Source organism: Nematostella vectensis, chromosome 1, assembly GCF_932526225.1.
Source record: "Nematostella vectensis chromosome 1, jaNemVect1.1, whole genome shotgun sequence".
NCBI classification, from domain to species: domain Eukaryota; kingdom Metazoa; phylum Cnidaria; class Anthozoa; order Actiniaria; family Edwardsiidae; genus Nematostella; species Nematostella vectensis.
Genome location: NC_064034.1, coordinates 6,341,643 through 6,365,094, shown reverse-complemented (window position 1 = coordinate 6,365,094; position 23,452 = coordinate 6,341,643). Strand labels below are relative to the sequence as shown.

Genomic DNA, 23,452 nt, shown 5'->3' with positions numbered 1-23,452 from the left:
GCGTTGCCTTATTCGTAGGAGCCTAAGAACCAACAGCTTTTTCGAATTGTTTCCCAAGACGCCCCTTTCGAAGCTCGTTGTTCTCATATATTTCTGGTCGGTGGAAGTTTTACAAGTGCAGGCAAGCACAATGTTAGGTATGACACCTCAAATGGTTGGAAAAGTCTGCAGGGCCTTAAGACTATTGTGCTCGCGGGATGTCGTCGATCGCCCAGTCTATCCGTTCGGCGGCCCGAACCATGTTTGCAAGTGCGACGAAACCGTTATTTCGTTCAAGCGAAAGGTGGGTGAAAAAACTATTCTGTAACTGCTACAAAACGGTATGGTTGGAATTATATGTCTTGTTATTTTTACTTGGCCACACAAGGTGGATTTCATTCTAAGGTGATTCTACATGACGGAAAAACATGACGTGAGGCTTCAAATAAGCCCACTTCACATCGAATAAGGCGGAGAATTTCTCTGAGTACTTAGTAACTTATAGCAAACAAAATAGCAAGTGCGACTTTTTTTTAATTGATGCGATCTTTTGTAAAGTGTCATTGGAATTTGAGCTTTTCGTTCCTGAACTGATACACAGGGCAATTATGATCAAGGAAAAATTATCTTAAAAAGCCAAAATCTGGTTATGTGCACCTCTGCCTCATCTTATTTGTGTTTTGAAAATCAGTCCGTAATATAAGGAACCTATAGCCATTGTAAGAAATTGTGTCTTTTCTCTCTATCTGGAATTGCGCGTTTTCCAGGTTTTTCCGTCATGTCAGGTGATTCACATGTGATAGAAAAACTAACTATAGAACAATTTGCTTTATTATGTTTATAGTATGGCAGAGGAAGGATATCCCGACAAAGATGGGTGTTTGGTCTGGTGACTACGGCCTTCCAGCCTTGCCGAGGGTATTACACTGTTGTAAACAAGCGAACGAGAGAAGTCTTGGCGCCGATTATTCAGGAAGTCCTTCAGCCAGGAAGTGTTCTCCATTCGGATGACTGGGGGGCATACAGGAACATTACTGCTCATGCTCCCAACGTTTCCAGTCACCGGGTGGTGGTCCATAAAGACTATTTCGTCGACCCGGTGACTGGAGTCAACACTCAAGAGATAGAGTCTACGTGGGCAAGAGTGAAAAGAATGGTAAAAAGCAAAAAAGGGATCCCTACAGCTGATCTGCAAAGCCACCTAGACGAAGTGATGTGGAGACAATGGCGAGGAGAAAAATGCCTCTTCGACAACATGGTACTTTTGATTAGTCGGTACTACCGGAATACCACAATTTAAAGCCGATCCCAATATTGAAATACTCCGCCTATAATAACACATTGGGTTAGGCATAGGTTTCAGATAACTACGATCTCTTTTGAATCAATGGCCCTTTGTCAGTATTATATAGTATTCTGATCACGGATTTTTCATTTTGTTTGTAAATTACTAAGTTATTTGGTCTAAAATTCACCGGAAGTGTTGATTTCACATGCCTTTGTAATTGCTCTATTGTAAAAGGTGAACCCTTTATGGGTCGACATCTATCATTTTTTTTCTTTTTCGCTTCGTACTGATCTAGTATTGTCATTTTACTTATCCGATATTTTTAGCCTAAACTTAAATTTTCTGAATTAAAAAAGACCTTCCACATTTATTTAGAACAGCCAAGCGATGGGTTTGAGTTTAAAATCACATGCAACAGATTACATGCTTGGCACACCGGTAACGAAGCGTAAGTTTATGAGAAATCAACAGTTCCGGTGAATATGAGCGGCGAAGATATCCACCCTTATAAAAGTCAGGTATATTTTCCCATTGGAGTAAATAAAAAACTAGATTCTAAATCTGTATCCGGAGAAAATGAATCGCGCATTCTTATCGACATCAACCAACATACATTTAAGTGTCTCAGGCATTTTCACCTCCCCACTACGTCGGCTTCTTTACATAACGGCTCTAAAGACTCGCGCACCCAGAAGTAGAACAGAATCATTTTCTCTCTAGCTGCATAGCTTACCTGGGTATAATCGAGAAACTATCCTTTGCATAGATAATAACTATTTCTTTAGCGCGCCCGCTTCTTAATTGCCGTTTGTTCCTTATTCGGCTCGCGCGCGATTCGCCGGCCATTGTTCACTACTCTATTGTAAATACAACCCCTCAACCGGCTTTGTTGTGCATTACTTTCAAGAAGAACTCATATTCCATTGTATTACATTAGAGTTCTAATTTTATTTTGAATGAAATAAACGGTCATTTTACCATTACACCATTGCAGTAAAATAATTAAATCACATGAGCGGCGGATCAATACATATATTCCCCTAGGACGTTAACTCAGACGTTATAAAATACAAATGGAAATAGAGATGGAGTACCATCTAACAACGCCATACATTATAGCAAATCGATATACCCATTGTATTTAATTTGCCAAGTAAAATAAAACAAACGTTTCCCAACCGCATTTCTAGGAAAAAAAAAAAAAAAACGAGCGGGCAATCCTCGAGAAGCAAGGCGACGCGGGCAGCGTTATGAGACGCGAAAGAGCGAGGCGGCGCGGCGGAACGGCGAGGAGAAAGTGGGGCGGGTAGCTTTTATTTGTATTTCCTGTATTTCCTGTACCATTATTATTGATCTATCCACAATGGACCTCCAAAAGGATTTTTTTGACTGGCTCCATATCATAACGCCAACAAAAGCAAATACGAATGGAGTTTTTCACTGACGAAGGCTAAGGGAACGTCTAAAATCGCGAAAAAAGGTTAATTATAGGAGTTTGAAAATTAGCAAATGTTGAAATTTTGAATCGGCCCTAAAAAAAATGACGCCGGCGAGGACGAATATTTGTATTTGTTAACTTGGCCTAGTCGAGTCCATTTGTTAAAAAAACTCGCTAGTAGTTCTTGCTTTGTAATAATAAAAGAATCCAGGCTTCCCGTGAGGAACTCAAGATCACGTGTGCTAGGCTAGGCATGTTGCTGCTCGTGAGTGGTGATAGACGGCTGCGCAGGAGACTAGAGAGGTGACCACGCCAGCACACTCCTAAATTTCCGCTAGGTTTGTCTTGATCTGAAACTGGAACGGAAGTCGGTGATCCCTCATATATAGTTTGTATAGAGTCTACTTCCCTAGTCAGCGTTGTTACAGCATTGGGTAAAAAAAGATCTCAACAAAGCGTTTGGATAGAATATAGTATAGTATTGCATACGACTTCTATCTGTGATATTCTCTATTCAGCACGTAGCAATTAAAATGCAAGAAAACGTTGGAGCGACTAATGCCAGTGTGTTCGGCTCAAAAAACAGGCTCAGAAACTAGGAAAATCTTTTCTTATCAGAGTGAATCGTTCTAAGATGCAGAATTTATTGTGTCTATAATACTTAATTGGTATTATGCTTCACCCATATATACACATTGTGTTTTTTAAGGCTCTGCCACAACTGAAAATAGATTTAAAGGTGAAGAGTGCACGGCGGTTGTCGGTTGTGCGGGCAACAATGACGCACATAAAAATTATACCTGTATCCTTGTTTTATTTTTAAAGGGGAAGCCCTGCTGAGGAGTCATGTTCTGACTGCATGGAGATTGTGGGAAGCCTAAAAGACCACAAGGCAATATGCTGTGGAAGGATGGTGGAATGCCCTTTTCCACCCCCTGGATCCAAGGCCAGCCACAAAGTGAAATTGTGAGTCACTAAGTACTGTAAAACCTAATAGTAGAACTCCGCATTTTTGAACGCGTGCTCTATCCTTTTTTTCCTTGGGATACTACGTGACCATATTTTACCTGATATATCAATATATCAATAAAATAATTTGAATCATGTTTTCAGAAGTTTCGGCAAATGCTACCTTTATCTTTTTTTCAACTGTTTATGTTGGTAATTATCTACTGCTAAAGGTAGAAACAAAGATTGTGCATTATAAATTAAAGGAATCGTAGATGCTTTTATTTTACAGTTTATCTTTGTGGAAGATTAATATAATTACTTGATGTTATCTTATGTATTTTCAAATTTTACAGAATAGATGTGAGCAGACATATGAAGATTTGCCCGTCAAGAGCAATTGAATGTCCCATTGCCGGGTGTCGGTTTATCGGAAATGAGAGCGAGATGGCGGAGCATAATTTTACAGCGGCTGATAGCCACCTCAAACTTCTGCAAAAAGAATGCAGAACGCTCCGAAAAGCAGCGTTAGTAAAGGTTTGTAAGAATTGTAGTTTCCCAGCTGCTATGGCAGTAGTGTAGTCCTTCGCGTAAGGCTCACGCGTGCCCGACACAAAGGACAGCTGCGCAGGAGACTAATAGCAGTATAAAACCGGTCTCCCGACTAAGAAAATTGAAAAAAAGAAAGAAAGCACAAGAGTCAGCTTTTTGGCTGGTTTTCGAAAGTGATTATTTTCTCAGCTTGCCAATTTGGGAAAGGGGGTTTTAGAACTAGTAATTGTGGTTTAGGAAATAGTTGCTACCATAATTTACTGTTCTTACTTTACTACTTTAGTTTGAGGAGCTAGACAAAAACTACAAGAAAGTAGAGGAAGAGAGGTGGTCTCTGGAATGGACAATAAAAAAGGAGCGTTTGGCGGCAGATAACCCCATATTTTTCAGCCCCGCCATAGAAAGAGAAAACAGCCAAGTGTGGAGGGCTTTCCTGACTGTGAAGGGTGCTATTGGCCTTCAGCTGGTCAAAGCCCCATCTCCGGTTGTCGCTAAACTTGCGTAAGTAACGATTGATATTATAATAGCATGCGAAATAATTCCCAAGTTATGTCTGAAATTTTAAAATATACGAGTATAACCATTGAATGTACAACAACCACCTCGCATTGTGTGTTACACTTTTACATGCTTGTTGTCTTTACACGATATTCCCACAGTTTGCCGGGGAATGCATTTTTGTAGAGGTGGCTTATAAGTGGAAGCGCATCATTGTGGTCCTGTTTATATCACCGGGGAGGGGGGTCTCCAAATGGCTACATTACTTTATCAAAATGCTGCTATTTCACTAATGCAATCTATCAATCCCGCAGGATACGGAATGGGGACATAAACATGAACATCGAGGAGGAGTTCGTAGCGCCTGGCACCCTACTTGGCGTGAGGGCTGAAGCCTTTGAGAAATTAAATTTCAGTTCTGGAAGAGTTATGTTTACGTTTGGAATTATTACTTATGACTTCATTAGTAACTAACGTTTTTTTTGAAAATTAATAACTTGTCGCATATGTGTTATAGTGTTATAAAAATAAATATCAAAATTTTAAACCTGTTTTGTTTCTTCTGCGTAGGCTCTATTTCCACCCGTCGCTAAGTCTCGTTTTGTCTGCGGGTCCACAGAAATGAAAGCTAGAACCTACTTGCACTACCCCTAGTCTGCGTAGCGGTTCAAGGGAGAGAGACGGGGGGAGGGGGGCTTAGAGAAGAAAAAGCGAGCGCCTCTACCTCTCCCCTTCCCTTGAGCCGCCACTACCTAACTACCCCGGGTTGAAAATCTAAAATTAATTAAAAAAGGTGGTGATCGTCGGCAAAATATATTTTAACACTTAGGAAAAGCACTACTAGCCTGCATGCAGCCGGAAATAGTTCTATTATTACCGTAATAACGGAACTATTTCCGGCTGGACGCAGGCTACAGCACTACTAGCATCAACATGTTTTGCAGCTTAATTTTAAGTACAAAAGCGCCGATCGAGTCGATGGAATAGGAAGGTGTCTTAGGCTGCTAGCATGGCTCTCGTCTGACCACGGAACGCCTAGTGTGTCCGAAATCAGTATTTAGAACTACAACCGGGCTATGGGATTACAAGACGCCCCCCCTCGGGCTATCGACATTCCTTTCAATCTTCATACAAAGAAGTACCGAATTTCCCCTTCCTACATAACGCCCTTGGTTCCCGAATATGCTTCCTACGCCTAGCCTGCGTGCATCCGGGTTCGAAGTTTTTACTCTGTAACAGAGTAAAAACTATGATACCGGATGCACGCAAGCTACGCCGGCTTATTGGTCCTGTTGACCGAGTCTCATATTACACGTCACATGTTATGTCCGCTTAAGCACGGTTCGGAAGGTTCTTGATCAGTGTGCGAGTTTTTACGTGGAAGACGAAGCTATGAGAAAAGCAAAGTGTACCTCACTGAGAACGATCTTTTTGTCCGAAAAAGACCTAAATTTTAATTGCGTGCCCAGAGGGAGCAGGCTGAAACAGGCGGAGCGAGAGGGGAGAGTCCAAACCTTAGACCTGGCCACCAATCACTCCAGCGAGGATGTCCTAAGCATCCTAAAATCAAAATTTCCGACGCTACGTAATGAACTGGAGTTGCCAAAGAGGTAAGTGTCTTTGCAAGTACACGTATTGCCTTTCTTATCCCAGTATTGATGTCATATAATTCGCCCCTGGCCTAAGTTACAATCCGTTACAATGCGGTGAAGCCATTTCAAGGGACAAGTTATTTGTTGCGTAACGAATTCCTCTTTGTCGTTTTCACCGGGTAAACTCCAAGTGTAAGAAACAAAACTTTATTTCTGTGAATTAGAAGTTTCGTGTACCAAATAGTTAACGACGGAAAATTTAAACCATATTAAAATGGTTATATTTCAAATGCGCTTCTTGTGGTAAAATGATAGCCAGAACATGTATTACACATGTCACCGGATTTCCGGTGCTATTAAGCCCACTCTATTACAGTAAAAACCCATTTATATAAGACCAGGGAACTATTCCCTGATAAGGCCAAGCTCACTCCCGCGTAATTTTTGCGACAGCAGCTTTAAAAACATATATATTTTTAACTAAAAGCCCTTTTCACATTCTATAGACATCTGCTTTCTATAAGTGAAGAAACACTCGCTTTCTATTCGACGAAAAAAGATGGTCAAAGGGCGCCTATTGGGTGGGGTCGCTTATTTGAACGCGTGCGCGTATACGAATCATCGAAAGTGGCGATTAATTTGGGACCACTGATTGGAAAGCTGGTTTATAGATGTATATTGCTTTTGAACGCTTTTGTCATTCATTCCAGACTTCAGTTCCTTCAGCCAGGGGCACAAGGCAACAACGGCTGGAATGTTGCCTTTTACGGGGTCCCTACTGGCCAGGAAATTTACAATGCGTTCAATCGAACGAAAAGGATGTATTTCTGTCTAAGGACAAAAGGTAAGAGAAGAGCTTAAAAAACTAAGTGCTAAAAAACTTTATTGCATAAGTAAGTCTACATGATTCATTGCAGCATTTAGAAAACAAATCAAATTTCATGTATCAATTTGTATCATTTTGCGAGCAGATTTAAGCAGCAGCACCACCCCAACACCAGGTAAGGCCCCCTTTGTCAGTTATCTAAACTTATTTTCTCTAAACTCAATAAGTGCTATCATTAATAAAGAATATAATTGAATAACAGGGGCGACCAAGAAGTCATCCCCAAGGTCATGTGAGTACAGTTGAACCTCTATTATGCAATTAAGCAAACGTGTGTGGTCACCAAATGATTGCATTGTATTTTACCTCTATTAAACCCAGGGGGGGGGACTCAACTTATTTTGGGGCAGGGCTGTGCACCCGAGGTCTCCAAAATCTGACCCTATCAGAGACCAAAAATCCTCAAATTTGTATTCCCTACCAGAGACCTGAAATTACATACCCTACCACAGATCTACTGTATAGATGCTAGGATTGACATGCAAAGGACACCGACAAGCCTGATACTGATAACAAAGTGTGACTGGTATAAACACTTGTTAAACCACTGTAGGTTATGTTTACACCATATGATAATTGACTCTCCAGTGCTATTGTTTACAAAGGTGGTCCAATAAGTCTAATAAAAAATCACTGTCAATCAAATGGTGTTTAAATAAATTGTCTTTTTTGCTTAATGTGGCAATGTGTGTATTGGGCAGCCATACTGACAACTTTGCCCACTCTACCAGAGACCGACAAGCGAAAAAAAGATACCCTATCATAGAGCCCAAAAACCCTACCCTAAACTTGTAAAATACAACATCTTAAACTGTATTTTTTTTAAATGAACAGCAAAAAAAGGGAAGATGATATTCAAAGATATTGCAAATGGCAAAGCTGCATTTCCGGGTAAGATTATTTGAGATGAATTTATTAAAATTGTATCCAAGATGCTTTTTTGAAAAAATTAATAGATCCTGGGGATTTGATCTTGCTAAGAAATCGGAGAGGCAGATTTTCTCTCTTATTTTCTACCCAACTCTACTGCCCCTTGCATAGGCTTTCTGCTTAGTCCCCCCTCCCCCCCTCACACACATATGGCGCCGCACCGAAACATACAGTACTGTACCTGAATATTTTTTTTTCACTCTCTTTCATGAAATAGTGTGACAACGACCGTAAATTTTCATAAACAAATTTGATGGACTGAGCTTTTTTTGTTCTGGGGGAGGGCCATAATTTTTAGACCCCATTTTTGGGGAGGGTAGAGATTTTTGAACCCCAAAAAATTCAACTTAGAAGCCCTCCACACCTCCCACCCCCCAAATAAATATTGACCCTTCCCTAAGAAACAAAGAATAGAAGGGGGGTGCTGCTGGAGTCTATAATTCTATTATTATTCACTTTTCAAACTGTTTTATGTAGCCACCAGTGATGAAGGTGACGACAGCGATGAATATAATCAACGTGAGTTTGCATTATTTAATCGGGCAACCACATTTTGAACATGAAAATAAAAAAAATGAATTTCTTATTCTCTATTTTTTCAATCTTTGACACTTTCACCTATATATATAACAGCTCCTGTAAAGTTGAGCACTATTTCGGCTCCCAGTGAAAGACTTCAACTGGAGTATATATATATATATATATATATACCATCATTTAGCTTAAAGCACACATACTTCTTCTATAAAAAAAAACACTAGTTATGGTAAATAAAAAAGTTTTTTTTATGTTCTAGCACTAAGCACTCCAATAAAGAAAACAGATTCCTCTAAAGGTGAATATGATCTACAACAATTTATGATGACAACACAATTTGATTCTTAATCATCTATAAAGTACTAGACTATTACATTTTTCTTTTCAAGTAGTTCCTCTTATAATAAAATTAAAAAAGTTTTTTCTATAGTCCTTAGTATAAACCCTCCTGGAAAAGGCAAGAAACCTGAAAAGCCCTCTAAAGGTGAATATAATAAACATCTTGTTATCTACAAAACCCACCATATTATTCCCTTATTATACATATATAAAGATTTAGCTATTCAATGCTTTTTTTAAATATAATTGTTATTCTTGTTTTTATAGTCCACCTCAGAGGTAGTCCATCTTCATCCCCTTCTAGTGGGGACGACCTTGTACCTGGTAGGACCTGTTATAGCCTATATTTTTCCCCTAATGCTGGTTTCCATTCAAAAATGTTGAATAAGAAAACAAAATCATAACCATTTCTAATTTGCATAGTTCTTGAATACAAGGAAGTCAAAGAGAAGAGCGAGTTGAATGGTAAGCAAGGGCACATTTATTGATTTCTTTCTTTAGTTAATTCCTTTTATCCTAGAATTTCTCTGTATTATAGGAATCCACTACAGTGCAGATACAATGGAGATTTTAATGATGATAAAACAATTTTTTTTTTATCTTCTAGCCCTTAGCAACCCTGGAAAGGGAAAATCAACGGATCCCTCTAAAGGTAAATATGAATATATCTTATTATCTACAAAACCCAAGTAAATTCTAAATTATACATAAAGATTAAGCCATATGTAAGTTTTCTTTTTAATTCTTGTTTGATTGTAGTCCATGACAGAGATCCATCACCCTCCTCCAGCGATGAATATAATCAATGTGAGTTTGCATTATTTAATCGGACAACCACATTTTAAACATGAAAATTAAAAAAATGAATTTTTTCCCTATTTTTTCTATCTTTGACACTTTCTTATATATATATTCTAACAACTTTTGGTCATAGTATTGATTTCTATTGGCTTTTTCACTTTCTACATTTCAATCGACGGCACGAGTTATAATAAATAAAAAAGTTTTTTTCTATGTTCTAGCCCTCAGCACTCCCATAAAGAAAACAGCGTCCTCAAAAGGTGAATATGATTCACAACAATTTATGATGACAACACAATTTGAGTCTTAATCATCTATTGAATACTAGTAGTTCCTATTATATAAAAAAAAATGAATATGTCTTATTATCTACAAAACCCAACAAAATTTCAAATTATACATAGAGATTTAGCCATATGCAAGTTTTCTTTTTAATTATTATTTTTGTTTGATTTGTAGTCCATTAGACAGGGTTCCCATGACAGAGGTCCATGGAATCACCATTATTAATTTGCATCATAAATGTATTACAAATCATGAAATAGTATTTTCATTGCACATCTTTCTCTTTTGTCATCTCACTTTTCCTATAATATCTCTGTATCATAAGAAATTATTTAAGTGCAGATATTCAGTGCAGATACTGGTGGGGTGGTGGTCCTCTTATTGTTATAAAATAAGCGTTATACTGTGGAGATCCTAATTATTATAAAATAACTGTTTCCTATGTTCTTCTTAGCAAGTGGATATGGAGAATGCCCCCATTGACAATTAGTTGTATTTTTTTTTTTCAGGAGAATTCTTAAAGGAAATAAATTTGCACTCAAGTTTTGGAGTTGTTGGTAAGAATTCAAATCAAACGCATGCTAATAAAACCAGGGGAAAATCAATACATGGTTTGCTTTAAGTTTTATTTTGTGCAACTCTCTGAAAAGAGAGTAGTTTTTGCATAGTTTAATTAATCAGCTAATATGAGAGAAACAGAGGAACAGAGGAAAGTAAGGAAAAAGAGCTGCCATATTATTATACAATCATTTTACTATAGAGATCCATTATACTGTATTAATTTTAAATTTAATTGCAATAGTTTAATTGCTTTATGAAGGCCACTTGTGTGTTTGAAATAGTATATCATTTATGTTATAGCTTCAATACAAATTTCTCATTATACATATTGTTGGAATTGTAATAGGCAATGGTTCTTTTTATTTAGTTGGAACAGTAAGGGAGGATGAGTATGAGTTTGGTTTTCTGAACCAAAGCATCACAAAGGGCCAGATGTGGTATCACACACAGGCACTTGGGGACCTGTGTGTGGTACTCGAAAATTACCATCAGGTACAGTAAAATAAATCTGTGTGTGAGAACCTAGATTTTCTCCTTTTGGGCAAAAGAGGTTCTTATATTTTGGGGTACTTTAAATTAAGGCATACCGAGTTGCAACACTAGGATCCATAAACTACAGAAGTATGTATAGATACAAAGCCACCTTGCTATTATAGAGATATCCTACTGTATGTATCTGCAATCTCATCGTTATGGAAGAGCAAAATGTTTAACATATTTATATTTTAAAGCCTCATAATTTCTTTCCTTTTCTCGTGGAGTGACTTACCCTGTTTCCGGAGCATGGAACTTCTCTATTTAGAGACGTTCAAGGCTCTGGAACAAGGGTAGGAGCGACCATCATATAAAGAACCTTTAGAATTTTACAATAAAGTCTATTATTTCTGCCCATATGTTCTTAAACAAAGACCCGCACTTTGAAAGAGCTTAGCTCCGCCCCTTTTCAGCTGAATAAAATTCAGACTTCAAGATGACAACACACTGTGTGGATATTTTTTTGTTGTGTTATCATTAATAATTTGAAGCTCATTTTACAAATGGACTCATTCTTCAAGTTTTGATTGGTCCGGTATCCTGACCACACGAGATCCAATAAAAAACCTCTTGACTTGCTAAAACAAAATTCGCGGGTAAGCTCACGGAACGAAATGGCTGTACGGTCGGTTTTCGCCTGAGTCGTCACATTTAGGGTAATAACTTGCCATATTACTGTTTATGTTAGTTTCATCATCATTTTCTTGCACATATTCTTGTATATAAAACATCTACAGTATTATAGTTTTCCCAAAATTGTGTAACAATGGAATGATGCTTTGTTTAGGCATGTATACAAGCCAAGTACTCTGGCAGATCATTGCTTATCTGCTCAGGGGTTGAACCAGATGAGCCAGCCAACTACATGCTGGCAAGTTTCTTCAGGTAAACACTATAGTCATGGATAAAATGTCAGCAATCAATAAAATTGAGTTAAACCCCAACAATGTTGTTTAGCATTACTACAAATCTTTACTCGGTTTGCTTCTCAGCCTCTTGACCCATGTTGTTCAAAATGTTTTTATTCAAATCTAATACTGTTGGCTATGTTTTATTAGGGATGTCGAAGACTTGGAGGTCAAACCTCTGCTATGTGTGTGTTTCGAAGGCACAGATGATGAGAGGGCAGGTATAGTATTTTTAATGATGCAACTGTATCTTAATGAATATTATTGGGGGGGCTGTTAAAATGTTAAAGGACAAAGCATTTTCTTAACAGTAAAAAAGGCTTCCTTCCTATTGAAATCTAAGCTATGTTTTCAACATGTTTTGGTGCTGGATTGAGTATGGATTATTCTGAGTTTTATGTACTCAAAGTTTGGCAATCGAGTCTCCATGCCTTTCCAAACTTGATTTAGTTTTAACATATAAATTTCCCCATACTGTAACATTTCTTTATTAACCACTGACAGATAGCAGCCCTTACTGCCTGTGCCTAAAGGAGGATGCAGTAAATCTGCATCGCATGTAACAGTAAAAGTCCTACTTAACTGGAAAATGTCTTATACTGTATTATCAAGAATTAGTGTAAATAAAATGCAGCTCTGGAAAGCTCTAGCACCTTTTGCTTTTGCCTCCTCTTTTAAACATTCACAAGAGCCACTATGTTCCAAAACACACTAAGGGTTTAGTCATTCCCTCTTGTAAAATTTTTTTAGTATCCAGAAATCATGGCCATGGGAGGGAACCAATACTGTTGGTGTTGCGTGCTATTGGTTCCAACCTAGGAGTTGTTGCCCGTGCAGAAGGTTGGTACTTAAAAGATTATCATTCAGAGTTGCATTATTGCTGTGCACTATTGGCAGCAAAATTGCTCCCACCCAAGCCTCAAATAATGGCCCCCTTAGTAAGGGGAGATGTAGGGACGATGTTGTTTACTCTGTTTACTGTCCCAAGTTGTTTTGACGTCAATTTGATGTTACTCAAAAATTTTAAGACATATTTGCACTGTAAAATGTACTGTATAACTGAATGGCTTTTGAAAACAAGGTGCACATCACATCCAATAATTCAAATATTTAATTTTCTTCTATTTTATTGATGGCCCATTAACATCACAATTTATTCTTTAATAGATGTCAATCTCAGCACTTTTGATGGAAGGGTCATCCTCAAAGCCCTAAGCATAAAGGAAAAAAAGGAAAAAAAGAAAAAGAGAAGGAATAAAGACAACAAGAAAACTGTTGATCACAAGGTGGGTAGGAGATGGAATTTTATTTTCAATGTGTTTGTAAGCCTATGCTGAAGCTCAACCTCACACACTATGCTGATGATATAATCTTTTTGCAGATGTTGTGCCATTAGCCTATAAATAACAACGAAAAATTAAGGTCGTAAAAAAATTCAGGCAAAAAACTTCACACAATATTGTTAATTGTTCCATTTCCATTTTTGTTACACTTTACTGTAATTTTGGTCCAGCTAAAGAACGGAAATAACTTGTTTCTTCGGACTCTTTTTTATAGAGGTTCAAGGTTCCAACTGAATCATCATTTCTAACTTAGCTTATTTTATTGATAATTGTTTTTGGGCTTATTTTTTGCCTCTCTAGACTGGCTATGATCCTGACATGGATTCTAAATCAGATACGGGCGAAGAGCATGAGGTAAAGTGAATATATGACCAAAAAAATTGAATGAAAAAGATTTTTAAGAATAAGGACGTATTTACTTTTGTCTCATGATCTACATTTTACAAATATTTTTTTTTCTATATATGTTTGTACTTTGTTTCTAGATGTTGGTTATTATTATTGTTTTGCCTATTTAATCAATTATGAGGCTTTAAATAATTGTCTACCAACCTCAGTTATTTTTTTAACAAATGGTGAATAGGATCTGGGGGAATACCAGTTTATACTTTTCTAAGTACTAACAGTTTGTTTGTATTGAATAGGTTCACTTCAAAAGTGAATTGTTGCAGACTTTCATAGGGGGCAATGACACCACAATAGGTAAGTCGATAGACAGACCACATATGAAACATGGAAGCAGTTTATTCATTGCACTCATTTTTCAAGAATTTGTTTAAGCCTTAAGGATTATTCTTGCAGTTTACAAGTGCCTGCACTATTCATAGTGGAAAACAATTATCCGTACTACAATATTGGTCTGAGCCCAGGCTATCTTTATAAGTTGAAAACAATTACATCAATTGTATCTGTACATGATATTCAGTTTACTATACAGTACAGCAGATTTGCAAACACACAAACTTGATCGATTACAAGTTTTTGGACAATAGTAATTGTATGGGAAAAACAATATGATTGGATAAACATAAGCTAAAGAAACATTTTCTCTTTTAGAAGAAAACAACAAGCAACTCATGAAAAGAAAAGCTAGGGGCAAAGCAAGCAGAAAAGCAAAGAAGTTCAACAAGGGGAAAGATATTTAGTAGTTGACACCAAAATTGGCAGTAGATCAGTAATTATAAATGAGTAGTTTAGTTAGATACTCAAGACCTCATCATCATTTTAGTTGCACTTGTACCAAAGCTATTGAGTTTTTTTCACAATAGAAAATATAGGACAAAAATGAAAACATGAACATCAAATTATTTCAAAGCGATCTGAACAGGACAGTCCTGCTGGCTGTCTCAGATGCTGGGTTCTTTATATAGGATTAGCCTATATCTGGACAGGGCTTTGGTTTTAGTCCAAATTTCCTATTGATGCCGGTTAATTTTTGCCATAGTCCTGCTGGCTGTCTCAGACGCTGGACTCCTTATATAGGATTAGCCTATATCTGGACAGGGCTTTGGTTTTAGTTCAAATTTTCTATTTTTTTAATTTTTGCCATAGTCCTGCTGGCTGTCTCAGACGCTGGACTCCTTATATAGGATTAGCCTATATCTGGACAGGGCTTTGGTTTTAGTCCAAATTTCCTATTTATGCCGGTTAATTTTTGCCATAGTCCTGCTGGCTGTCTCAGACGCTGGACTCCTTATATAGGATTAGCCTATATCTGGACAGGGCTTTGGTTTTAGTCCAAATTTTCTATTGATGCCGGTTAATTTTTGCCATAGTCCTGCTGGCTGTCTCAGACGCTGGACTCCTTATATAGGATTAGCCTATATCTGGACAGGGCTTTGGTTTTAGTCCAAATTTCCTATTGGGGCCGGTTAATTTTTGCCATAGTCCTGCTGGCTGTCTCAGACGCTGGACTCCTTATATAGGATTAGCCTATATCTGGACAGGGCTTTGGTTTTAGTCCAAATTTCCTATTGATGCCGGTTAATTTTTGCCATAGTCCTGCTGGCTGTCTCAGACGCTGGACTCCTTATATAGGATTAGCCTATATCTGGACAGGGCTTTGGTTTTAGTCCAAATTTCCTATTGGGGCCGGTTAATTTTTGCCATAGTCCTGCTGGCTGTCTCAGACGCTGGACTCCTTATATAGGATTAGCCTATATCTGGACAGGGCTTTGGTTTTAGTCCAAATTTCCTATTTATGCCGGTTAATTTTTGCCATAGTCCTGCTGGCTGTCTCAGACGCTGGACTCCTTATATAGGATTAGCCTATATCTGGACAGGGCTTTGGTTTTAGTTCAAATTTTCTATTTTTTTAATTTTTGCCATAGTCCTGCTGGCTGTCTCAGACGCTGGACTCCTTATATAGGATTAGCCTATATCTGGACAGGGCTTTGGTTTTAGTCCAAATTTCCTATTGATGCCGGTTAATTTTTGCCATAGTCCTGCTGGCTGTCTCAGACGCTGGACTCCTTATATAGGATTAGCCTATATCTGGACAGGGCTTTGGTTTTAGTCCAAATTTCCTATTGGGGCCGGTTAATTTTTGCCATAGTCCTGCTGGCTGTCTCAGACGCTGGACTCCTTATATAGGATTAGCCTATATCTGGACAGGGCTTTGGTTTTAGTCCAAATTTCCTATTTATGCCGGTTAATTTTTGCCATAGTCCTGCTGGCTGTCTCAGACGCTGGACTCCTTATATAGGATTAGCCTATATCTGGACAGGGCTTTGGTTTTAGTTCAAATTTTCTATTTTTTTAATTTTTGCCATAGTCCTGCTGGCTGTCTCAGACGCTGGACTCCTTATATAGGATTAGCCTATATCTGGACAGGGCTTTGGTTTTAGTCCAAATTTCCTATTGGGGCCGGTTAATTTTTGCCATAGTCCTGCTGGCTGTCTCAGACGCTGGACTCCTTATATAGGATTAGCCTATATCTGGACAGGGCTTTGGTTTTAGTCCAAATTTCCTATTTATGCCGGTTAATTTTTGCCATAGTCCTGCTGGCTGTCTCAGACGCTGGACTCCTTATATAGGATTAGCCTATATCTGGACAGGGCTTTGGTTTTAGTTCAAATTTTCTATTTTTTTAATTTTTGCCATAGTCCTGCTGGCTGTCTCAGACGCTGGACTCCTTATATAGGATTAGCCTATATCTGGACAGGGCTTTGGTTTTAGTCCAAATTTCCTATTGATGCCGGTTAATTTTTGCCATAGTCCTGCTGGCTGTCTCAGACGCTGGACTCCTTATATAGGATTAGCCTATATCTGGACAGGGCTTTGGTTTTAGTCCAAATTTCCTATTGGGGCCGGTTAATTTTTGCCATAGTCCTGCTGGCTGTCTCAGACGCTGGACTCCTTATATAGGATTAGCCTATATCTGGACAGGGCTTTGGTTTTAGTCCAAATTTCCTATTTATGCCGGTTAATTTTTGCCATAGTCCTGCTGGCTGTCTCAGACGCTGGACTCCTTATATAGGATTAGCCTATATCTGGACAGGGCTTTGGTTTTAGTTCAAATTTTCTATTTTTTTAATTTTTGCCATAGTACTGCTGGCTGTCTCAGACGCTGGACTCCTTATATAGGATTAGCCTATATCTGGACAGGGCTTTGGTTTTAGTCCAAATTTCCTATTGGGGCCGGTTAATTTTTGCCATAGTCCTGCTGGCTGTCTCAGACGCTGGACTCCTTATATAGGATTAGCCTATATCTGGACAGGGCTTTGGTTTTAGTCCAAATTTCCTATTTATGCCGGTTAATTTTTGCCATAGTCCTGCTGGCTGTCTCAGACGCTGGACTCCTTATATAGGATTAGCCTATATCTGGACAGGGCTTTGGTTTTAGTTCAAATTTTCTATTTTTTTAATTTTTGCCATAGTCCTGCTGGCTGTCTCAGACGCTGGACTCCTTATATAGGATTAGCCTATATCTGGACAGGGCTTTGGTTTTAGTCCAAATTTTCTATTGATGCCGGTTAATTTTTGCCATAGTCCTGCTGGCTGTCTCAGACGCTGGACTCCTTATATAGGATTAGCCTATATCTGGACAGGGCTTTGGTTTTAGTCCAAATTTCCTATTGGGGCCGGTTAATTTTTGCCATAGTCCTGCTGGCTGTCTCAGACGCTGGACTCCTTATATAGGATTAGCCTATATCTGGACAGGGCTTTGGTTTTAGTCCAAATTTCCTATTTATGCCGGTTAATTTTTGCCATAGTCCTGCTGGCTGTCTCAGACGCTGGACTCCTTATATAGGATTAGCCTATATCTGGACAGGGCTTTGGTTTTAGTCCAAATTTCCTATTGGGGCCGGTTAATTTTTGCCATAGTCCTGCTGGCTGTCTCAGACGCTGGACTCCTTATATAGGATTAGCCTATATCTGGACAGGGCTTTGGTTTTAGTCCAAATTTTCTATTGATGCCGGTTAATTTTTGCCATAGTCCTGCTGGCTGTCTCAGACGCTGGACTCCTTATATAGGATTAGCCTATATCTGGACAGGGCTTTGGTTTTAGTCCAAATTTCCTATTGGGGCCGGTTAATTTTTGCCATAGTCCTGCTGGCTGTCTCAGACGCTGGACTCCTTATATAGGATTAGCCTATATCTGGACAGGGCTTTGGTTTTAGTCCAAATTTCCTATTGATGCCGGTTAATTTTTGCCATAGTCCTGCTGGCTGTCTCAGACGCTGGACTCCTTATATAGGATTAGCCTATATCTGGACAGGGCTTTGGTTTTAGTCCAAATTTCCTATTGGGGCCGGTTAATTTTTGCCATAGTCCTGCTGGCTGTCTCAGACGCTGGACTCCTTATATAGGATTAGCCTATATCTGGACAGGGCTTTGGTTTTAGTCCAAATTTCCTATTTATGCCGGTTAATTTTTGCCATAGTCCTGCTGGCTGTCTCAGACGCTGGACTCCTTATATAGGATTAGCCTATATCTGGACAGGGCTTTGGTTTTAGTTCAAATTTTCTATTTTTTTAATTTTTGCCATAGTCCTGCTGGCTGTCTCAGACGCTGGACTCCTTATATAGGATTAGCCTATATCTGGACAGGGCTTTGGTTTTAGTCCAAATTTCCTATTGATGCCGGTTAATTTTTGCCATAGTCCTGCTGGCTGTCTCAGACGCTGGACTCCTTATATAGGATTAGCCTATATCTGGACAGGGCTTTGGTTTTAGTCCAAATTTTCTATTGATGCCGGTTAATTTTTGCCATAGTCCTGCTGGCTGTCTCAGACGCTGGACTCCTTATATAGGATTAGCCTATATCTGGACAGGGCTTTGGTTTTAGTCCAAATTTCCTATTGGGGCCGGTTAATTTTTGCCATAGTCCTGCTGGCTGTCTCAGACGCTGGACTCCTTATATAGGATTAGCCTATATCTGGACAGGGCTTTGGTTTTAGTCCAAATTTCCTATTGATGCCGGTTAATTTTTGCCATAGTCCTGCTGGCTGTCTCAGACGCTGGACTCCTTATATAGGATTAGCCTATATCTGGACAGGGCTTTGGTTTTAGTCCAAATTTCCTATTGGGGCCGGTTAATTTTTGCCATAGTCCTGCTGGCTGTCTCAGACGCTGGACTCCTTATATAGGATTAGCCTATATCTGGACAGGGCTTTGGTTTTAGTCCAAATTTCCTATTTATGCCGGTTAATTTTTGCCATAGTCCTGCTGGCTGTCTCAGACGCTGGACTCCTTATATAGGATTAGCCTATATCTGGACAGGGCTTTGGTTTTAGTTCAAATTTTCTATTTTTTTAATTTTTGCCATAGTCCTGCTGGCTGTCTCAGACGCTGGACTCCTTATATAGGATTAGCCTATATCTGGACAGGGCTTTGGATTTAGTCCAAATTTCCTATTGGGGCCGGTTAATTTTTGCCATAGTCCTGCTGGCTGTCTCAGACGCTGGACTCCTTATATAGGATTAGCCTATATCTGGACAGGGCTTTGGTTTTAGTCCAAATTTCCTATTTATGCCGGTTAATTTTTGCCATAGTCCTGCTGGCTGTCTCAGACGCTGGACTCCTTATATAGGATTAGCCTATATCTGGACAGGGCTTTGGTTTTAGTTCAAATTTTCTATTTTTTTAATTTTTGCCATAGTCCTGCTGGCTGTCTCAGACGCTGGACTCCTTATATAGGATTAGCCTATATCTGGACAGGGCTTTGGTTTTAGTCCAAATTTCCTATTGATGCCGGTTAATTTTTGCCATAGTCCTGCTGGCTGTCTCAGACGCTGGACTCCTTATATAGGATTAGCCTATATCTGGACAGGGCTTTGGTTTTAGTCCAAACTTCCTATTGATGCCGGTTAATTTTTGCCATAGTCCTGCTGGCTGTCTCAGACGCTGGACTCCTTATATAGGATTAGCCTATATCTGGACAGGGCTTTGGTTTTAGTCCAAATTTCCTATTGATGCCGGTTAATTTTTGCCATAGTCCTGCTGGCTGTCTCAGACGCTGGACTCCTTATATAGGATTAGCCTATATCTGGACAGGGCTTTGGTTTTAGTCCAAATTTCCTATTGGGGCCGGTTAATTTCTACCATAGTCCTGCTGGCTGTCTCAGACGCTGGACTCCTTATATAGGATTAGCCTATATCTGGACAGGGCTTTGGTTTTAGTCCAAATTTCCTATTGATGCCGGTTAATTTTTGCCATAGTCCTGCTGGCTGTCTCAGACGCTGGACTCCTTATATAGGATTAGCCTATATCTGGACAGGGCTTTGGTTTTAGTTCAAATTTTCTATAGATGCAAGTTAATTTCTACCATAGTCCTGCTGGCTGTCTCAGACGCTGGACTCCTTATATAGGATTAGCCTATATCTGGACAGGGCTTTGGTTTTAGTCCAAATTTCCTATTGATGCAGGTTAATTTTTGCCATAGTCCTGCTGGCTGTCTCAGACGCTGGACTCCTTATATAGGATTAGCCTATATCTGGACAGGGCTTTGGTTTTAGTCCAAATTTCCTATTGATGCCGGTTAATTTTTGCCATAGTCCTGCTGGCTGTCTCAGACGCTGGACTCCTTATATAGGATTAGCCTATATCTGGACAGGGCTTTGGTTTTAGTTCAAATTTTCTATAGATGCAAGTTAATTTCTACCATAGTCCTGCTGGCTGTCTCAGACGCTGGACTCCTTATATAGGATTAGCCTATATCTGGACAGACAGTTCAAATTTCCTGTTGACACTGCATTGCACTATTTATTCATTCATTATTTGCTTACCTAGCATTCTCACGTGAGACTCAGTTGCCATTGACACATGTGGTCCTAACATGTTAAGTTTTCCCACTGACTTTGCTTGCAATGACTTCGAGCAAGAAATCTTGGGCGCCATTATCACAAAGACAAAAAAGTGAAAACATGTGTTCAAGATATGTAATAAGCTTATCTGGGAACTCTACTAAAAGATTCAAGGCAAAGGCTATCGAGCTCCAGGGAGACTGCTTGATAGTCCAGCTGCGAAACAACGTTTGTTTGTTTGTATGCAAAAAAGGAATTGAATTGTGATTTCAGTTTGCTTTCCTGGTACGAAAAATCATCCAAATGCATGAATGAATGAAACTTGAATTGCTTACCTATCATTTTCACTTCGGACTCAGCTGCTTAGTTGCGATCAGATGCAAACTCTTGTGAAAAGTTGTATTAGTTTGAGCCTGCTGACATGACGGAAAAACCTGGAACACGGGCAATTCCAGATAAAGAGAGAAGACACGATTACTTACAATGGCTATAGGGACAGTGCTGAATAACGCATGCGCGTGCTCTGGCGAAAACAAGCACAATCGTAGTGTTAAAACATTCGAGAAAAGGTACGAAAGGTTGTCGCTGATTTAACTAACTGTACAGCATTAAAACCATACTGTTCAAAAGATGACAGATTTTTTTGATAATGAGGAAGTCATAAAGAAAATTATAGCCTTAGGTTTGGTATAGTTTTCTTAGTATTCGCCAAAATGTGACAGTTCGCAGGTAAAAAGCTGCCATTTCAAAACAAAAAGGATGGTTTAACCGCGCGGTACTGGAACTAGTCTTGCGTTTTTCAGCACTGGCGGCTATAGGTTCCTTGTTCTACGAACTGATTTTCAAAACACAAATGACGTGAGGCCGAAGTGCACATAAGCAGATTTTGGCTTTTTAAGATAATTTTTCCCTGTGCATCAGTTCAGGGACGAAAAGCTCAAATTTCAATGACACTACAAAAAGTCGCATCAATTTAAAAAAAAGTCGCACTTGATATTTTGTTTGCTATAAGTTACTAAGTACTCAGAGAAATTCTCCGCCTTACTCGATGTGAAATGGGCTTATTTGAAGCGTCACGTCATGTTTTTCCGTCATGTCGAGCCTGCTGCATATACCGCTGTGCAGCCAATGGCCACTGCCTGTGGTCAGTTCGGGCACGTAACATAGGGGTGTAGATGTCCGCTAAGCAACTAAGAAGCACCTATCATTCAGTGTTGCTTTTAGGACTGATCGATTTAGGCGGTGTCATTCCAGTTGAACAAGTGTGTTTTTTTTTGACACGTTAGTACAGCCCCCTGTGACTTAGTGTGATCAGTGTTCAAGGTTATAGATGATATTTGAGAAAACGTGTTAATGCTTTATGGAAATATATTCACTGAAACTCTAAATGCAAATATTGGCACTGTTCAGTCCGGTCACTATCCACCATTAATTGTGGATGGTGACCGGCCTTTTCGAAATTTGTCTTTTTCAGATCTCAGAGCCGAAGAGAGGACCTCGTCGACTCACTCGATTGCCTCGGAAGGCAGACCTCAATCACGAGACAATACGTCATAATAAGGATCTGATTTTTAAAGATTATTTTATTATGTATACTTATTTGATAATAAAACAGTGTTAGTGTGACAGCCTTTTTCTTTGGGCCTTCTATTTTATGGGGTGCGTGTAGCTTATTGGATACTGTACGCTAATGTGATTTACGGTGTTTTTAGATTAGTTCTTCTTCTCGCGATGTTATGGAAATAAAAATGGAGCTCGCACGTAATTGTTTCGGATCCCGACCTTATGTTCACAGTCTTAGTAAAATACTACGAAAAGCAACATCTCTCCTTTTTTCAATAAATTGTGAAGTACTTTTGTGTAGAAGTATTGATAAACAAACCCGCGCACAACATTATTAATAATCTATTGTACTGATTACGTTTTTACAAAATTTAAGACTGAGGCATCTGTTAAAGAACTTATAGCGTTCTGTTCTTACACATATTTATGGTCCCTCTTTTTACTCAAACTCCTATTTATTTTTTGATTTCGTGTGTGGGAGGGCGAAAAGAGATCGCCGATGTCTAAACGGGATTAATAGCAGGCACGTTCCCAGGATTGGCAGAGAGGGGTTGCGTAGTCATAGGCATCGTATAGAAAAGCGTATTATTTGAAGTTTCACGCGATCATAAATTCAACATTTTCTTCTTTTTTTCCCCTTTTTCAATCGTGAAGGATTTACAAAATCGTGGAGGACTTTCAAAATAGTGAACGATTTCAAAAATCGTGAAGGATTTTCAAAATCGTGAAGGATTTTAAAAATCGTGAAGGATTTTTAAAATCGTGAACGATTTTGAAATCGTTAAGGATTTCCAAAATCGTGAAGGATTTTAAAAATCGTGAACGATTTCGAAATCGTGAAGGATTTTTGGAATCGTTCACGATGGCCCAGGACGGTGAACTGATCCCGTGAAGGATTTTTAAAATCGTGAACGATTTTGAAATCGTTAAGGATTTCCAAAATCGTGAAGGATTTTGAAAATCGTGAACGATTTCGAAATCGTGAAGGATTTTTGGAATCGTTTACGATGGCCCAGGACGGTGAACTGATCCGTCATACTTTGCGCCACCATTTTTACCTCGACCATGACCTCGAAATAGAGAAGGGGAGGTGTCACATGAACGGACATGCCAAATATGTCCGGACACGGTAGAGGACGAGTTCCACTTTGTCGTGCAGTAAATATGCGCAGTTAAGAACAAACTTTTTCGAAAAATCTAGCAGATCCTGGTGATTTGATTT

The 23,452-nt window shown here is 39.0% G+C and overlaps 3 protein-coding genes and 1 long non-coding RNA gene across 13 annotated transcripts in view; 3 read left to right on the top strand and 1 right to left on the bottom strand.

Moving 5' to 3' along the window:
• LOC5519121 (protein DD3-3) overlaps window positions 1-23,452 on the top strand; it is a 47,457-nt gene that overhangs the window by 13,427 nt on the left and 10,578 nt on the right. The gene's annotated exons all lie outside the window — the stretch shown is intronic.
• On the bottom strand, window positions 1,546-21,271 carry LOC125567296. Its single transcript, XR_007311828.1, has 2 exons — window positions 20,650-21,271; window positions 1,546-3,061 (listed from the first exon to the last, which is right to left on the bottom strand). It is a non-coding gene; the product is annotated as an uncharacterized LOC125567296 (long non-coding RNA).
• On the top strand, window positions 3,128-5,250 carry LOC116612202. 2 transcript variants are annotated; one of them, XM_048728004.1, is made up of 5 exons: window positions 3,128-3,291; window positions 3,531-3,671; window positions 4,010-4,190; window positions 4,489-4,706; window positions 5,018-5,250. In XM_048728004.1, exons 1-5 carry the CDS (start codon window positions 3,239-3,241, stop codon window positions 5,175-5,177), a joined length of 753 nt encoding a protein of 250 aa, XP_048583961.1. In that variant the 5' UTR covers window positions 3,128-3,238; the 3' UTR covers window positions 5,178-5,250. The 2 variants fall into 2 exon arrangements, with proteins under 2 accessions (XP_048583961.1, XP_048584273.1); XM_048728316.1 differs by lacking the exon at window positions 3,128-3,291 and adding an exon at window positions 3,301-3,444.
• On the top strand, window positions 5,694-22,293 carry LOC5504514. 7 transcript variants are annotated; one of them, XM_048725312.1, is made up of 22 exons: window positions 5,694-6,313; window positions 7,006-7,139; window positions 7,267-7,296; window positions 7,384-7,413; window positions 8,016-8,072; window positions 8,589-8,630; window positions 8,908-8,946; window positions 9,079-9,132; window positions 9,255-9,311; window positions 9,411-9,452; window positions 9,595-9,639; window positions 9,747-9,794; window positions 10,010-10,048; window positions 10,583-10,630; window positions 11,002-11,126; window positions 11,956-12,053; window positions 12,227-12,297; window positions 12,827-12,916; window positions 13,244-13,362; window positions 13,720-13,773; window positions 14,064-14,121; window positions 22,142-22,293. In XM_048725312.1, the coding sequence occupies exons 1-22, from the start codon at window positions 6,096-6,098 to the stop codon at window positions 22,222-22,224; spliced, it is 1,581 nt and encodes a 526-aa protein (XP_048581269.1). In that variant the 5' UTR covers window positions 5,694-6,095; the 3' UTR covers window positions 22,225-22,293. The 7 variants fall into 7 exon arrangements, with proteins under 7 accessions (XP_048581269.1, XP_048580935.1, XP_048580606.1 ...); XM_048724978.1 differs by lacking the exon at window positions 22,142-22,293 and adding an exon at window positions 14,479-14,710; XM_048724649.1 differs by lacking the exon at window positions 22,142-22,293 and adding an exon at window positions 14,476-14,710 and having other exon boundaries at window positions 5,697-6,313.

What these genes read in the sequence shown, in the direction of transcription:
- LOC116612202 (XM_048728004.1), top strand. Translation starts at nt 3,239, where the DNA reads ATGCAAGAAAACGTTGGAGCGACTAATGCCAGTGTGTTCGGCTCAAAA. An exon ending in GTGTTCGGCTCAAAAAACAG is followed by an intron (nt 3,292 to 3,530) that starts GCTCAGAAACTA and finishes TTATTTTTAAAG; the next exon opens with GGGAAGCCCTGCTGAGGAGT. An exon ending in CCGGTTGTCGCTAAACTTGC is followed by an intron (nt 4,707 to 5,017) that starts GTAAGTAACGAT and finishes TCAATCCCGCAG; the next exon opens with GATACGGAATGGGGACATAA.
- LOC5504514 (XM_048724649.1), top strand. Translation starts at nt 6,096, where the DNA reads ATGAGAAAAGCAAAGTGTACCTCACTGAGAACGATCTTTTTGTCCGAA. An exon ending in TGGCAAAGCTGCATTTCCGG is followed by an intron (nt 8,073 to 8,588) that starts GTAAGATTATTT and finishes TGTTTTATGTAG; the next exon opens with CCACCAGTGATGAAGGTGAC. An exon ending in AGTTGTTGCCCGTGCAGAAG is followed by an intron (nt 12,917 to 13,243) that starts GTTGGTACTTAA and finishes ATTCTTTAATAG; the next exon opens with ATGTCAATCTCAGCACTTTT.